General features: G+C 43.7%; 1 protein-coding gene across 1 annotated transcript in view; it reads left to right on the top strand.

Annotated features, from left to right (window-relative positions):
• Positions 1-17,135, top strand: part of LOC141140951 (uncharacterized) — a 43,631-nt gene that overhangs the window by 11,638 nt on the left and 14,858 nt on the right. Inside the window, exons 5-7 of the mRNA XM_073628510.1 lie at positions 2,964-2,984; positions 7,711-7,823; positions 11,546-11,729. Coding sequence (XP_073484611.1) covers positions 2,964-2,984; positions 7,711-7,823; positions 11,546-11,729 — 318 coding nt within the window. The remainder of the gene's footprint in view (positions 1-2,963; positions 2,985-7,710; positions 7,824-11,545; positions 11,730-17,135) is intronic.

Below are 17,135 nucleotides of genomic sequence, written 5' to 3'. Positions count from 1 at the left end.
GGGGACTCTACCACCCCCCCAAAGCACCTTGTCCCCATGTTGATGGGGTCAAAGGCCTCTCCCCACAACCCTGGCCGGTGGTTGTGGGGGTTTGCAGATTTACCTTCAACTATGTAGTGCAAGGGCCTGCCTGATTGCATACAAAATGAAATTGTTTAGGTCTGACCTCATATTATTATATGGTTTGGTAAAAATTGAACATAAAAATTGTATAATGTATGGTCAGTCTAAACCTAGTATGGGCGGCGTACAAATGCATTTTAATTCCCCATCAGCTAAAAGAAGTGACCCTTTATTTGGTTAGTGTATTTTTTCCCCCCAGAAGACAGTTATTACTGAACCTATATAATTGCAGAACTAATCATGTCCCAGATTGTCACTTATTTAACAAGTTTTACCAACATGTAATATGTCTCCGACTCTATTTAGAACTCATTAAATATTGTTGAATTGTTTCAACATGTCACTCACAGGCTCTGTTTTCCCGCAGTAAGTGGCGTGTGCTCGCACGGCTTGTTTTTAATTTATTCCAGAGCGTTCTTATATAAAGTTCCATATCGAAAAGTGGGGCACAACACATTCTCCGCAGCGTGAAAAGGCAACACTGGAAGGGGTTCTGCTATTTAAAGCTCAGTAATTGAAAGCTTTAGCTGCATTAGTTTAACTTTCGGCTCAGCGAGTGGTTTTTAGGTATATTAAGCGTACAGAAAACCGTGCTATTTAAAGTGCCGCTATGCCCGGGATACACGGCTTTCACAAAATGCTTGATGTAAAAAGGGGGTTTAAATAACATTCATGGATCTGTATGTAAAGGTATAAGGAGGTTATCGGAACAGAAGCTGATTAAAATAAAAGTGGTGTAGCCGGGGGGGCTCTAGGCTTCCATGAAACGATGATTTCCTGTCCGGTGTTCCCGCAGAAGAAAACTTGCTAGCTGTCATCTCAGCGCCTCTATTTATCCCCAGTGGCAGCTTTCGCGGAGGTATGGGCTGCCCAGAACACTTACAGAAAAATGCCAACTAACTAAATTTTTCTTCCAGAGTAGTGGGATTGTTAGGTTAAAGCAGAATTCAACTGCTCTATATATTTTCTGTAAACGGGCACAGGCTGCATATGATGGGCACAGAGGCTGCATATGATGGGCACAGAGGCTGCATATAATGGGCACAGGCTGCATATGATGGGCACAGAGGCTGCATATGATGGGCACAGAGGCTGCATATAATGGGCACAGGCTGCATATGATGGGCACAGGCTGCATATGATGGGCACAGGATGCATATGATGGGCACAGTGGCTGCATTTGATGGGCACAGTGGCTGCATTTGATGGGCACAGAGGCTGCATTTTATGGGGCACAGTGGCTGCAATTGATGTTTTTTTCAGTATTTTTTAGAATTTTTCAGTTTGTTTATGCCCCCCTAAAAATTTTGAGCACCAGCCGCCACTGCCAGGAAGGGAGGGGGGTAAGTCATAAGAGGGCCAGTGAGAGCTGCAGAGCTGGTGGTGCGCCTTTGTATGTCTGTGATGGGCACAGGCTGCATTTGATGGGCACAGAGGCTGCATATGATGGGCACAGAGGCTGCATATGATGGGCACAGAGGCTGCATATGATGGGCACAGTGGCTGCATATGATGGGCACAGTGGCTGCATTTGATGGGCACAGTGACTGCATTTGATGGGCACAGTGACTGCATTTGATGGGCACAGTGGCTGCATTTGATGGGCACAGTGGCTGCATTTGATGGGCACAGTGACTGCATTTGATGGGCACAGTGACTGCATTTGATGGGCACAGTGGCTGCAACTAATGTTTTTTTTTTCAGTATTTTTTAGAATTTTTCAGTTTATTTGTGCCCCCCCAAAAATTTTTGAGCACCAGCCTCCACTGCCAGGAAGGGAGGGGGGGGGGGGGGAGGTGAGTCATAAGAGGGCCAATGAGAGCTGCAGAGCTGAAGGTGCGCCTTTGTGTGTCTGTGATGGGCACAGTGGCTGCATATGATGGGCACAGTGGCTGCATATGATGGGCACAGTGGCTGCATATGATGGGGCACAGTGGCTGCATTTTAGGGGCACAGTGGCTGCAATTGATGTTTTTTTTTCAGTATTTTTTTGAATTTTTCAGCTTGTTTGCGCACCCCCCCAAAAAAAAAAATTTGAGCACCAGCCGCCACTGCCAGGAAGAGAGGGGGGATGAGTTATAAGAGGGCCAATGGGAGCTGTAGAGCTGGAGGTGTGCCTCTGTGTGTCTGTGTAAATCCAGGAAGTGAACAGGCAGCAGCTTCAGCCGCCCACAGTTATAATGGATGCAGCCAGACTCAGTGGAGGGAGGTTTCTGCAGCATATTTGGCAAGTACAGAATCACAGTATATATAAAATAATATGAAAAGTGGTTGGAGGGAAGCTTCAGAATGGCAAAGATGTTTTTATTGCAAATGATGTGAGCAGACTGCAGTTCCTCTTTAATTGCCCTGTCATCTGTTTTACATGAAATCGTTTCTTACTGTGTTTTTTTCCTACATACAGTGGGGACCATGGACAGCGTATGTAGTCACCCTCTAACAGCAAATCAGATCACAGCAGCAAAAATAGAATGTGGAGGAGGATGAGAGCAATAGAAGGGACTTTTTGAGTTCGAAATACATATTTAAATATCATTTTTTTAAATCCAGAGTTTAGTGTCACCGGTGGAACTGTAACATTTTAGTAAACACATAGCGGTATAATTAGTTCCCATGATACCTTGATAATGTCCCTGCACTGTCCTCACTGCTGTTACTGTGTTTCTTTGTATAATGTAATCTGGCTTAAACAGATAACATAGAAATACTAAATATAACTCAGCTAGATGCTGTAGATAATGCTTAACCTATTTTTACCAATGACTTCCTGTGGGATTAACATGTTATGGCTGATGTATTGATGTTTTTATGTTTTGATGTTTTTATGTTTCTCATTGCAGGTGACTCAACAAATCCACCAGGTATAAATGAATATCTTCTGTATTTTATTGCAAATATGAAATGTTGTTAAAGCGGATTTTCACCCTTAAAACAATCATTCCTCCTCTCCATCCTCCTCTGGTCCTCTACACAAATAGGGCCCCACTCTGGTTCAGCAGGGACGGGCTGTGTTTTCACCCATAAGGTCCCTTTCACACGGGGCAACACCGGCAGCAGATCCGCCCGCTCAGCAGAGGATCTCTCTGCTGATCTCCACTGAGCAGGCAGGTGACAGGTCCGTGTCTGCTCCACTGATGTAAAGCAGACACAGACACAGCCCGCTCTTCTCTGTGGGGTTGTCAAATGGAAACAGACTGCCTGTCCATTTCCATCCGACTGTCATCCGACTGTCATCCGGAGCAGATCCCCATCCGACTGTTTTTACTGGATCAGATGCCGGCAGGTGACTGCTGACATCCGCCAGTCCATAGAGAAGAATGGAGGTTCTGATTGGGTCCCGTGCGAGGTGCGTTCTGGGGAGGACATCATATGACGTCTACCCAAAATGGCAAATTCCCCATTCAGGCCTATAGACAAATGACGGCCAGTTAACCACAATGGCCATATAGGCCCCTTCCACACAGATATTCCGATCAGGTCCGCCTGTCAGTTTTTCAGTTGTGGTTAACTGGCCGTCATTTGTTTATAGGCCTGAGTGGGGCATTTGCCATTTTTGCCATCCCCAGAACGCACCTTTGCACGGGCCGCGCTGCAGTGTGATCTCTCACCCGCTGTGTCCACCGGACACAGCCAATGACAGATCACTGTTCTGGGGCTCTGCCAGTACCATGCGATCGCAGCAGATCACATGACAACTGTACACAATGGATGGCTTGCATTCATGCCATTTATTTTGTACTATTGTGTTGCACCCTATGATTGGTCGCAGCGATCACATGTTACAGACGGGGCCAATTACAGCCCATCTGTACCATGAGATTAGCTGTGGCCAATTACAGCTAATCACAACAATACACACTGAATGAATCAGTCTCATTCAGAAAAAAGGTTGCTTAAAACAATGAATATCACTGTTATAAGCGTTCATAATGTGTCAAAAAAAAAAAAAAATCCTGATCATCTCCCCAGAGTAGTACAGTATTACTATGCTCTGGTCACAGTATGTATAAAAAAAGTTGTAAAAAATGTGATAAAAAAGAAAAAAATACTTATATGCTGACGCTGTACTGACAGAATGTAAAAAAAAAATAGTAAGAAAAACATTTTTTTAAAATGTATTAATTTCCCAAAAAAATGTGACAAAAATTACAACTTCAAAAAACTCGTAATGCCTCTTACTAAATTCTTTGGACTGTCTACTTTTGAAAAAGGGGGTAATTTGGGGGGTATTTGTACTGTCCTGGTGTTTTTGGGCCATCATCATCATCAGGATTCATCAATCAGAAATGATCAATTTTCAGATATATATGTCATAGTTTGTGGACCCTATAACTTTCTTACAGGCTAAATAATATACACTGATTTGAGTTATTTTTACCAAAGAAATGTAGCAGAATCCATTTTGCCCTAAATTTATGGAGAAAGATTATTTCTTTGCAAAATTTTATAACAGATCGAAGAAAAATTTGTTTCATTTTTAGTTTATTTAGTAAAAAATAAAAAAACCCTGTGGTGATTAAATACCACCAAAAGAAAGCTCTATTTGTGTGAAAAAAAATGATACAAATTTCATATGAGTACAGTGGTGCATGACCGCGCAATTGTCATTTAAGGTGCGACATCACTGAAAGATGAAAATTAGCCTGGGCAGGAAGGGGGTGAAAGTCTCCGGTATTGAAGTAGTTAAACAGAACTTGACTTCTGTTTAACTGCCCTGTTAGTATTTCCACACTCAATCAACTCTGAACAGTCAATAGACTTCAGCACTGATCTATGTATTCTGACGGCAGGGTGTCTACCCACTTTAAAGTGGTTGTAAGCCCCACTTGGCCATTTTTACCTACAGGTAAGCCTATAATAAGACTTACCTGTTGGTAAAATTAATATCACCTAAACCTCCACGGTTTTGGAGATATTCACCCTGCATGCAGCCTCTGACATCAGCGGCGCATGCGCTCTGAAGGTCCAGCAGATTGTGCCGGGAACTTCAGAGCTCCCTGCAGGAACAGAGGACTTGCACGGAGTGACATCATCGCGGCTCCGGCCACTCACAGCTCCAGGGCCCGCAAACCTGGAAAAAATGCAAAGGGAACATGTCAGCCCCTTGTGGGTAGACCGGACGCCGCTGTGGGGGCTTCGTTCTAAGGTAAATATTTCATAATGTGCTAGTATGCGATGCATACTAACACATTATGCTATTGTCTTGCAGCTTTTTTGATTTTCTGTTTTGTTTTTTTAGCGGTTTATTACCGCTTTAAGAATACAAATGACAGAGAAGGATTTGAATGTGCGGATGGGGGAATTGGTAAGATTTTTTTCTTTCAGCCCAGTGGTTGAACAACAACTGACCCATTTATGGCCAGCTTAACTCTAACCTTTACACTTAGACATAACCCTAAACTTTAGCTTTAACATTGACCTAATCCAGTGGTCTCCAAACTGCAGCCCTTTGCTTGTATCTGGCCCTTGAGCAGTGGCGGCCCGTCCATTAAGGGCACACGGGTCCCGCCCCCTCAATCACGCCACCCCCCTAAATGTATCATGGATAGATCCATTCATAGCATGGATCTATCCATGGCCGTCGCGGCCACCCACTTTTAAGGCATCTGGCCCCTTTTAGGATGCCAGGCGCCTGAATTACAGCGGTGGGGGTGTTTTTTTTTTTTTTTTGTTTTTTTTTTAAACCATAGGCTCTAATAGGCTCCAAAATAGGGTGGACTTGTGGCGCAGAGCATTGGGCTCGGAGCCCACCCAGGTGTGTTAGAAAAGCAAATGAATATTTGCTTTTCTAACACTGAACCGCCTCTCCGCCAATCAGTAAGTGCGGGTCTAATACCCACCACCTGGTTGGCTTAAAGGACAGGCGCTCCTATTGAACCCCTAGCAGGAAGAAAGAAGAGATGCATGGAGGATACAGCTCACTGGTGCCTGACCCGCTGCCTGTCCCACAGCTCGCTGCCGTCACCTGCTGCCTGACCCGCCACCAAGATGGGGTAAGTGCTGGTCAGACAACGAACGGGCAGGGGGGTCACAGTGGCTGCATTTGGTGGGCAGAGTGGCTGCATTTGATGGGCACAGTGGCTGCATGATGGACACAGTGGCTGCATTTGATGGGCACAGTGGCTGCATTTAATGGGCACAGTGGCTGCATTTGATGGGCACAATGGCTGCATTTGATGGGCACAGTGGCTACAATTGATGGGCACAGTGGCTGCATTTGATGGGCACAGTGGCTGCATTTGATGGGCACAGTGGCTGCATTTGATGGGCACAGTGGCTGCATTTAATGCCACAGTGGCTGCATTTGATGGGCACAGTGGCTGCATTTAAGGGCACGGTGGCTGCATTTGATGGCACAGTGGCCAAAATTGATGGGCACAGTGGCTGCATTTGATGGGCACAGTGGCTGCAATTGATGGGCACAGTGGCTGCATTTGATGGGCACAGTGGCTGCATTTGATGGGCACAGTGGCTGCATTTGATGGGCACAGTGGCTGCATTTGATGGGCACAGTGGCTGCATTTATTGGGCACAGTGGCTGCATTTCATGGGCACAGTGGCTGGATTTGATGGGCACAGTGGCTGCATTTGATGGCACAGTGAGGCTGCAATTGATGGGTTTTTTCAGTATTTTTCAGAAATTTCCAGTTTGTTTGCACCCACCCAAAAATTTTGAGCACCAGCCGCCACTGCCCATCAGACATAATTCCTACCACTGACACCAACTTTTTCTCCCCTAATATCAAAGATTGGGCATTGTTTACTCCCACTGGGCAGAGTGTGCCGCCCCCTAAGGACTGAAGGACAGAAACTGTCCCTTTCTTTAGAAAATTTGGAGACCCCTGGCCTGGGTTGGGGTCGCAAACAGTTTTACAGTTTAATTTTTTCTCGAACTTTGCGGCAAACCCTATTGAGATCGATGAGAGGGGCGAATCTTAATATTTAATTCTGGCCATTTGTGGGGCTAATAATCACACAATTGTCAAAAAAAGGCATGGGAATCCAGGCACTGCCATAGGAGACATGTACGAACAAAAATAAAAAAAAATTAAAAACATAAAAAAAACACACCTCTCTCTACACGGAATTTTTATTTCTGCCAACACAAACTGAGAATATTGTTGCTGTCTGCCTCTTTTTTTATAGAAAGGGACTGATTTTTCCATTTCTTCAAAATATTGCTGTGACTAGGTCAAAAGCTATACACAGATATAGGTTGTTCCTTATTTGTGGGGGCAAACCTTTGATGTTTTGGCTAAAAGTTTGCGTATTGCCAATCCTAGGGTTTCTCCACAAGTAGTAGTATAGGTAGTGCCAAACCCAGATCTCATCCCTACCCATTACTGAAAAATATTGATCCACAAAAAGTAAGCAAACCTAAATAAATAAATAATATATACCCATGCACATGCAGACATAATGATACTGTAAGATTTTCATGGACGATCAGCAGCTATGCCGCTGTCACGTTGACTATAAATTTCAGTAGGCCTCCTCTCGAACTGAAGGACTACAAATGTCTAACGCCTTGTGTTCTTATTCTGAATTTTCCATGATAGAGACATCTCATGGATTTCCTATTTATAGGTTGGAACATATTTAACTGCACCTTGAACTGGACGACATGGAATTTTACAGGAAACGTTTCCAAGCTAAACACGGCCACTTTCCAAAAATACGCCAGACAGTATGAAAAGACTGTAAGTATGAGTTAATGAGTTCATATCTACCTTTATGAAAAGGATTATGAGAGCGTGAGCTGGATTCTTCAAAGAACGTGGCTTCTATAAAGCCCAAATCTGCTGCATTAGTTGGAAGGTTATGAACGGAGAAAGTGAGGTGTGGTTGGTGTGGTCAGTATGAGTTTCCTTCAAGTTTCCTTTGCTCTGCTCTTCTACTACATACATTGGGGTAGATTTACTAAAACTGGAGAGTGCAAAATCTGGTGCAGCTGTACATGGTAGCCAATCATCTTCTAACTTCAGCTTGCTCGATTAAAGCGGACCTTCACCCTCCCGAAGAAGATCCTGCCTCTCCACCCCTCCTCCCTTCCTCTGGCAGGATTGGGCAATTTTTTTTTCTTTTGTTTACATCTTTTTTGTATTTTGAAAGTCCACCCCGCCCTCTCTATGTATGGCACTTGCCTTATGCGAATGACGCGCACACTGCCCGTGGTGCCTCCTGGGATATGTACGTCACGTTCCAGGAGGCATAGGCTTTTATTGAAGAACAGGAAGAGGGGGCGGGCCTATAGGCGCATCATCCAGAGGCTGAACCTGGAAGAAAAGGCGGGCCTCTCGATGACGTCATGTAGAACATGACTGGGAGGGACAGAGCTGTGGCTGGGCATGAGATGATCCCAGTGGGTCAAAGCTGGATCCACTGGATGGGTGAGTATCTGAAATGTGCAGATACCACCGTCAGGTAGGTGCTTTTCTACGTCATACATTGGGGGTTGATTTACTAAAACTGGAGTGTGAAAAATCTGGTGCAGCTGTACATGGTAGCCAATCATCTTCTAGCTTCAGCTTGTTCAATTAAAGCAGGCCTTCACCCTCCCGAGGAATATCCCGCCTCTCCATCACTCCTCCCTTCCTCTGGTGGAATAGGGAAACTTTTTTTCTTTTGTTCACATCTTTTTGTATTTTGAAAGTCCACCCCGCCTCCCTATGTACGTCACTCACCTTAGGCGAATGAGGCACAAACTACCTGCGGTGCCCCTAGGATATGTACGTCACTTACTCCAGGAGGCATAAGCTTTCATTGAAGAACAGGAGGAGAGGGCGGGCCTTTCGGCACCTCATCGAGAGTCCCGGCATGCGGAACCCGGAAGAGCCGATGGGCCTCTCCATGATGTCAGAGAGAACATGGCGGGGAGGGACAGAGCTGTGGCCGGGCATGAGATGGTCTCAGCGAGTATCTGAAATGTGCAGATACCACCATCAGGTAAGTGGGGCAAAAAAAATGGGGAGGTCAACCTGAGTTCCTCTTTAAGCTTTGATTAAAAAAAACTGATTGGTTTCTATGCACAGCTGCACCAGATTTTGCACTCTTCAGTTTTAGTAAATCGCCCCCATTGCACGCTTCTTATGGTGGCCATACACATTTTGGTCTCTTACAATAGGAATAATCAATCTATAGTGCAAAAAATAGAATCTGCAGAGGTGATCAAATACCACCAAAAAAAGCTCTGTTTGTGGGATAAAAAGGACATCAATTTTATTTGGGTACAGTGAGGCACTACGCACAATTGTCAGTTAAAATAACGCAGTGCCATATCGCAAAAAAATGGCCTGGTCGGGAAGGGGGGTAAACCTTCCGGAACTGAAGTGGTTAAATGAAGACCATCTGACCTGGAAAGAAAATAGTCTAGTAACGTTTGATTTTGTTTGCTGCTCTGTTTCAAATGCTATTCTTTGCATTGACAGACCTTAGACCCACTCTTTCTAGACAGTATGTTCACCTGCTGAATGACCTGGCACTATCCACAGGCAGCTTAACTCTTTAATAAGACACAGAAGTTAAATCCAATGCAATTTTACTTTAGCTATTTGCAGTATAGGAGATGCTTTTCCAGTCTTTTAAAGTGTGAAAAGACAATGAGCTTCTAAGCCCTGTGTCTGCAAAGTGCCAACACTAAAGCCCCATACAGACGATCGGACTTTCCGAAGTGAAATGTTCGATGTCAGGCTGTTGTCGGAAAATCAGACCGTGCGCTCCATCGGACAATTGTTGTCGGACTTTCCACCAACAAATGTTGGCTAGCATGTTTTCAAATTTTCCGCCAACAAATGTCTGTTGTCGGATTTTCCGATCGTGTGTACACAAGTCCGGCGGACTAAAGTGCAAAGTACAAACACGCATGCTTGGAAGCAAGGACGAGCCAGAAGCGGTCGGTCTTGTAAAGTAGCGTTCGTAATGGAGAATTAACATTCGTGACGCGGCAAATTATAAAATCTCGAAATGCAGCGCACAATTCTCTTCTTCTTTAATGGGATAATAATGAAGCTACTTTGCTGGTGATACTGATGGAGTTATTGCAAACGAATTTTCAAAGGCTTTTTTTTTCTAGTGATATCAAGAATAATATTATTATGTTTTTTTTTTTTTTTATTTGGCGCAAGTTACCACAACACCATTATCTCGTAGTTTATAAGATCAAAGATACAACTATGTTGGTGTCCCTTGTCAATTTTACATTGTATTTTTTAAAATGTAACTGTCTACTCCCAAACTGTCATTTGAAGTAAAACACATAGCCAAGTATTATTCTGCACAATTTTTTTATTGTGCATTAAAAAAAGAAAACAAATAAAATTAGACATGCTATCTGCCAATAGAACTTCACCAAAAAGTGCATTCTATGCATCCAAAAATATAGAAAATATACCAAATCAAATCATTATTCAACCAAAAAAATTATGTCAAAGCAATAACTCCAAGGCCAATAATAAATAACACGTTATCTCCTCCGATTCCACAACATGTCTGGTTGACGAATGGCCGTTCAGAAACGAACTGAAAAGCACGAAATGAAAAGTGCGAAATGAAAAACGCGAAAAGAAAAGCACGAATCACCACTCACCAAACTTCTACTAACATGAAATTAGCAGAAGGAGCCCAAAGGGTGGCGCTAAAGAGCTGAACAATCACATATTTCGTCTAGTACGTCACTACGTTCGTAGTTGTTGGCCAACATTTGTGTGACCGTGTGTATGCAAGACAAGTTTGAGCCAACGCCCTTCAGACAAAATTCCACGGTTTTGTTGGCGGAAAGTCCGATCGTGTGTACGAGGCATAAGGCTCAGTTCACATATGTCCGGCTGCAGTTTCAGTGCGGTTTTTAAAAGGAGTCCGGTGTGATTTTGTCCACTGGTTTAGGTGCAAATTTTTACTTAAAATCGCACCTGAACCAGACTGAAAAACACTCAGGATTCTTTTTAAAAATGGACCATGGCCAGCCCGCAGATATGTGAATCGGCTCCATAGAGAAGGCTGCCGGTTCACATGTCATGCAAATTGGATGCAGTTCAAAATCCAATTTGCATATATGTGAACTGAGCCTTACTGAGGGAACATGGAAGAACCAGGGAGGGTCTAGCTAAGACTGCACTAACTAGCACTAAACAGGAGGCGAGGACAGATGGATATACCAAATCACATAATTAAACAAGTTGTAGTGGTTCTAAGCTGATAATAGGTGCCAGCATAGTACCAAATAATAATAACCTGATGCAATACAACACATAAAAATACTTGAAAGTGGGGCAGAGCACTGGCATTTCCATAGAGCGAATGTTCATGCAATTTCCAGGATGATAGCTGTAGATTTTTTTTTAAAAATACACCCAAAAATGTTATTTGTAAATTTTATTCTTTGTTGTACTGCAGATCTAACAATGTTTTCTTCATATATTCGCAGCTAGAAAATATTATGTTCTTGGGATTCCAGAACAAGTTCTACAATGTGCAGTTCAAGGAATCTCTGATAGGAGGATCATTTGAATACAGGATCAATGTTTCCAGCGATACCCCACACTGGTTTGTAAAGGATTACTTAGGCCGAGTCCAAAGTCTCTATCAGATCGACAAATCATCAGTGGAAGGTACAATGTGATCCTCATTCTTCATTCCTTTTCCTTTTTTTTTTTAATCTATTAGTTTTATCAAAATTTGTAAATTTCTCTGGATAAATCTGATAGTTTTTTTAAAGCGGAACTTCACCCTTCCTGACGAGTTTCTCTCCATCCCGCCCCCTCCGCTGCACAGCTATCAGAGTTTTTTTCTTCCTCCTTTTCTTTGTTTATTTTTTCACGAAGCCTGATTTCTTTCTGACCACTCTCCTGTCATTCGCCTAGACCAGGTATGTCCAAAGTCTGGCCCCAGGGCCACAAAAGATATATACCGTATTTATCAGTGCTGCCGCGGCGGGGACAGGGAGGGGGCGAGACGAGTGCCAAACATACAGGAGAATCTCAGTGTTTACTTGACGGCCTCTGTAATAGGAAGTCCCATCTCCTGGGCTGTCATTGGACGACTGTTCTGTCTATCATAGGAGGCGGGACTTTGTATTAAAGAGGCCGCTGAGTAAACAGGAGATTCTCCTGCATGTAATCTGTTGGCGCCCGTCCCACCCCCCTCCCTGTCCCCTCCGAGGCTGCAGATGGGCATCGATCAGGCTGCACTGATGGCAATAGTAAGGCTGCATTTATGGCACATGTGAGGCTGCATTCATGGCAATGGTAAGGCTGCATTGATTGCAATTGAAAAGCTACTTTCATGGTAATGGTAAGGCTGCATTCATGGCAATGGAGAGGCTACACTCATGGCAATGGTGAGACTGTATTCATGGTAACAGAGAGGCTGCATTCATGGCAATGGTGAGGCTGCATTCATGGCAATGGTGAGGCTGCATTCATGGCAATGGAGAGGCTGCATTCATGGCAATAATGAGGCTGCATTCGTGGCAATGGAGAGGCTGCATTCATGGCAATGGAGAGGCTGCATTCATGGCAATGGAGAGGCTGCATTCATGGTAATGGTGAGGCTGCATTCATGGTAATGGTGAGGCTGCATTCATGGCAATGGAGAGGCTGCATTCATGGCAATGGAGAGGCTGCATTCATGGCAATGGAGAGGCTGCATTCATGGCAATGGTGAGGCTGCATTGATTGCAATAGTGAAGCTGCATTCATGGCAATTGAGAGGCTGTATTCATGGCACATGTGAGCGTGCATTCATGACAATGGTAAGGCTGCACTGACTGCAATGGTGAGGCTGCATTCATGGCAATGGTGAAGCTGCAGATGGGCACTGATTAGGCTGCACTGAAGGGCACTGACCTTTATTTTGCTTCACAGTTCTTTATTTAAAATTTTAACAAAAACATTTTTTCCTGAAACTTCCCTCTTAAAGTGAAGGTGCGTGTTATACGCCAATAAATATATCCAAAGAATATACCCAAGCTCATCCTTAGTCCTGAGCGGCACTCTGGGATTCATTGGGGGCCACAAAAGATATATATATATATATATATATATATATATATATATATATATATATATACTCGCCCGAGCTCATCGCTTCACCACAAAGGCAGCAGAATTCTTGTTGGGCAGTGTATTAGTGCTCGGACGAACACACTTAGACCGAATTTTAATGGTTCAAAGAATGTCAGGCAAAATGGTCGGCCCTCACGCATGTTCACTTCATCAAATCTGGCCCTCTTTGAAAAAAGTTTGGACACCCCTGGCCTAGGCGAATGACATCAGCTCTCCGGGGTTGTCTCTCGGGAAATGTGACATGGATATCCCAAGGAGTGAGGAAAAGATGATCCGCACTCCGGTGATTGCTCTTAAAAAGTGTAATATTTATTGACAAGCCACAGTGAATAAACACAAATGAGAACAGTTGACGCGTTTCAGCCTATAAGGCCTTAGTCATTACAGATAACCACATTACAGATTTGAAACTTTGAAAATAAATAGTAGCTCCAAGGATCACTGGCTCGACCCATTAATTATCTTAATTGACTACAGGCAATTATCCAAGAAAGGGGAATCAGCTATACTGCATATTGGGTGATCCATATGTATGCCACTATTTGTCACACACCTTATAGTGATAATAAGTACATGTGTGCACACACTTATGCATGCACTCATGCACATATACATGATTAAAACACACCATGAAATACAAAAAGCATTAGATACAAAAAGTAAAAAATACAAATAATAATCCAGGTAAGTGAAAAAAGACACCAGAGGAGGAAAAGAGAGAAAGAGAGAGGAGGCTCTGGGGAGAGGCATGCTTAATGTAAGCGCAAATCCAGATCCCACCCCAGGTTTAAGCCCCGAGGCAATCTAGTTTTTAATCTAAAAATCCACCATTCTTCTCTCCCCAGTAGCCTTCTCTCCCTGTCACCTCCTCTGGGCGAGTGAGACATCCGTTCTATTCCTCTAAAGTGGAAAGAGGAGAGATCGCCCTGGTGACATTCCCTAAAGTGACGCGTTGCATTTGAAATATTTCTAGCATTTGGGTTAATTGTATCACAGTAGTGTTCCCCTATACGGGCTCTCAAAGGACGTGTGGAACAGCCTACATATTGGAGGCTGCATGAAATACAGGTGATCAGGTAAATTACATAGTTTGTGCCACAGTTGATGTATTGCTGTATAGTAAACTCTTCACCTGTAGCTGTGGCAACAAATGTTTTACCCAGATCACACAAGTTACAATACCTACAGGTTTTTATATTACAAGGGTAACTGCCAGGATAGGAGAGCCAGGTGGGTTGGCATTGTTTGGATGAAAATAGACTAGGTGATAGTGCAGTCCCCAGTGTGGGTGCATGTCGGCTAGAAAAAAGGCAACCTGCTTGCAGAATTCTATCAAAATCTTTATCTGTATGTAATATTTGCAGATTCTTTTTTTTATTATTCTGACTATTTAATTATATTCTTGAGAAAATGTGGTTAAGGAGTGTGTCTATGGGAATGTTTGACAATTCTTCCAGAAGCGAATTGGTGAGGTCAGGCACTGATGTTGGACGAGAAGGCTCCGCTCTAATTCATCCCAAAGGTGTTCTATCGGTTAGAGGTCAGGACTCTGTGCAGGCCAGTCACGTTCCTCCACCCCAAACTCGCTCATCCATGTCTTTATGGACCTTGCCTTGTGCACTGGTGCGCAGTCATGTTGGAACAGGAAGGGGCCATCCCCAAACTGTTCCCACAAAGTTGGGAGTATGAAATTGTCCACAATGTCTTGGTATGCTGACACCTTAAGAGTTCCCTTCACTGGAACTAAGGGGCCAACCCAACCCCTGAAAAACAACCTCACACCATAACCCCCCCCTCCACCAAATGATTTGGACCAGTTCACAAAGCAAGGTCCATAAAGACATGGATGAGCAAGTTTGGGGTGGAGGAACTTGTCCTGACCTCAACCCGATACATCAGTGCCTGACCTCACAAATGCACTTCTGGAAGAATAGTCAAACATTGCCATAGACACACTCCTAAACCTTCCCAGAAGAGTTGATGCTGTTATAGCTGCAAAGGGTGGGCCAACTCAATATTGAACCCTACGGACTAAGACTAGGATGCCATTAAAGTTCACATGTAAAGGCAGACGTCCCAAAACTTTTAACAATATAGTGTAGTGTATAGTGTACACTGTGTGTGTATATATATATATATATATATATATATATATATATGTGTGTGTGTGTGACAAAACCCTTGTCCTCGACAGGACTATGTCCGCTGTAAATGCTTCCTTTGTCCAGAACTAGCACTATCCAAGACCCTTTAGCCCACCCAGTCACTAGTCGTAAGACAGTGTAGGGTGAAAAACAGCAGACCTCTCTTTATTCAAGCACATGTTACAACAGATATATAACTCAGAGACACTCCCCCCCCCCCACCCTTGGATTCAGGGCGGGGTAAACTGTCCAATAACAATAGACACACAGGTCAGGAGTATTCAAACTTCTCATTAGTAAATAGTCTTATCAGCAGGGAGAGCTGTTGGAGGAATCCCCCCCCCCTCCACAGAGATACACATCCCATAATATACTTTTCTTCCAAGGCAGACAGACACAATAAAACAATGGAATACAACCACACCCCAAACAATCCCAGCAAACAGTCCTCAACAGCATGAGACAACACACAATATATACATATATACAACATTCCAGTGTGGCTGTACAGTGAGTCTGACTAGCACAGATCATAGTGGGGTTCTCAGTCACCCTGTGCCTCTAATAGACACAAGGTGATTTACACATAGGAGGGGCCGGGGAGCTGGACACAGAGTTTCCAGAGCTCTCCAAGGTAAGCTGAGTTCCACAACCCCCCCACCCAAAGTGACTCCCGTCACAATATATATATATGCACTTGTTTTATTTTTGACCAGTGTTAGTTTAAAAATAAATAGTGTTACTGCAGATAAAAAGTGCACATTTTATTCTGTAATTTGCCCTTTTTAAAATGACACTAAAATTATGATTCTGGTACAAAGCATTACAAACTTTTTTTACAAATGAAATAAAGTGTTTTTTTTGTTTTGTTTTTTACTTTTTAAAATGTGAAATGTGTAAATATATGTTAAATTTGTAAAAATATTAACAAAACAAACAAAAATGTTTAAATATTAATGGTTAATAAAATAGAAAGTTAATAAAAAAAAGCAGGAAAATAATATTGAATGGATAAAGAGTTAATTAGGGCTGATTAAAGTAAATTAAGGGTTAATAAAGGGTTAAATAGAGAAACATAAAAAAAAAAAAAAAAACTTGTCAGGTTGCTTTATCTGACATCATCTGCAGATCGAAGTTTATCCATTTGATCCGCAGACAAATAAACAGAATGATACAAAACTAAAAATATGTTACATTGAATCTTTGTCCGAGCAAGAGTCATAGGTGTGCGCAGCCCAGGGGCGTAACTACCACCATAGCGACCCATGCGGGCGCTATGGGGCCCGCAGCTGAGTGGGGCCCAGTGAGGATAAGAGCACCGCCGGCACAGTCTCCCAGCCAGGGGAAGAGAGAGGAAAGGAAGAGGCGAGCTGTCCGTATCAGCAGAGAGCTGAATTGCCCAATGTAATAGCTTTCATTAGAACTTCCAGTGTTCCCGGGTTTTACGTCACCTAGCTCCACCTTTTGGCCCGGTGCCTTTGATAGACAGAACGCCAATCCAATGCGGGACATGTGACGTCATCAAAGGCGTTGGGCCAAGAGGTGGGGCTATGTGACGATGAGCCCCGGGAAGACAGGAAATTCAAATGAAAGCTATTACAGTGGGCAATCCCGCTCTCTGCTGATCCAGGTGGCTTGCCTCTTCCTCTGCATAGGTGGGGCTGCATTGGGCACAGGTCACGCTGTATGTGGCACAGGTCACGCTGCATTGACACTAGGGCAGCTGTGGGGGGGGGGCTGTTTGCAGGGGGGCCCCATACAACATTTTGCTATGGGGCCCTGCTATTTCTAGTTACGCCCCTGGCGC

The sequence above is a fragment of the Aquarana catesbeiana genome, linkage group LG04 (assembly GCF_042186555.1).
Source record: "Aquarana catesbeiana isolate 2022-GZ linkage group LG04, ASM4218655v1, whole genome shotgun sequence".
Lineage (NCBI taxonomy): Eukaryota > Metazoa > Chordata > Amphibia > Anura > Ranidae > Aquarana > Aquarana catesbeiana.
This window is presented reverse-complemented; position numbering and strand designations above follow the sequence as displayed.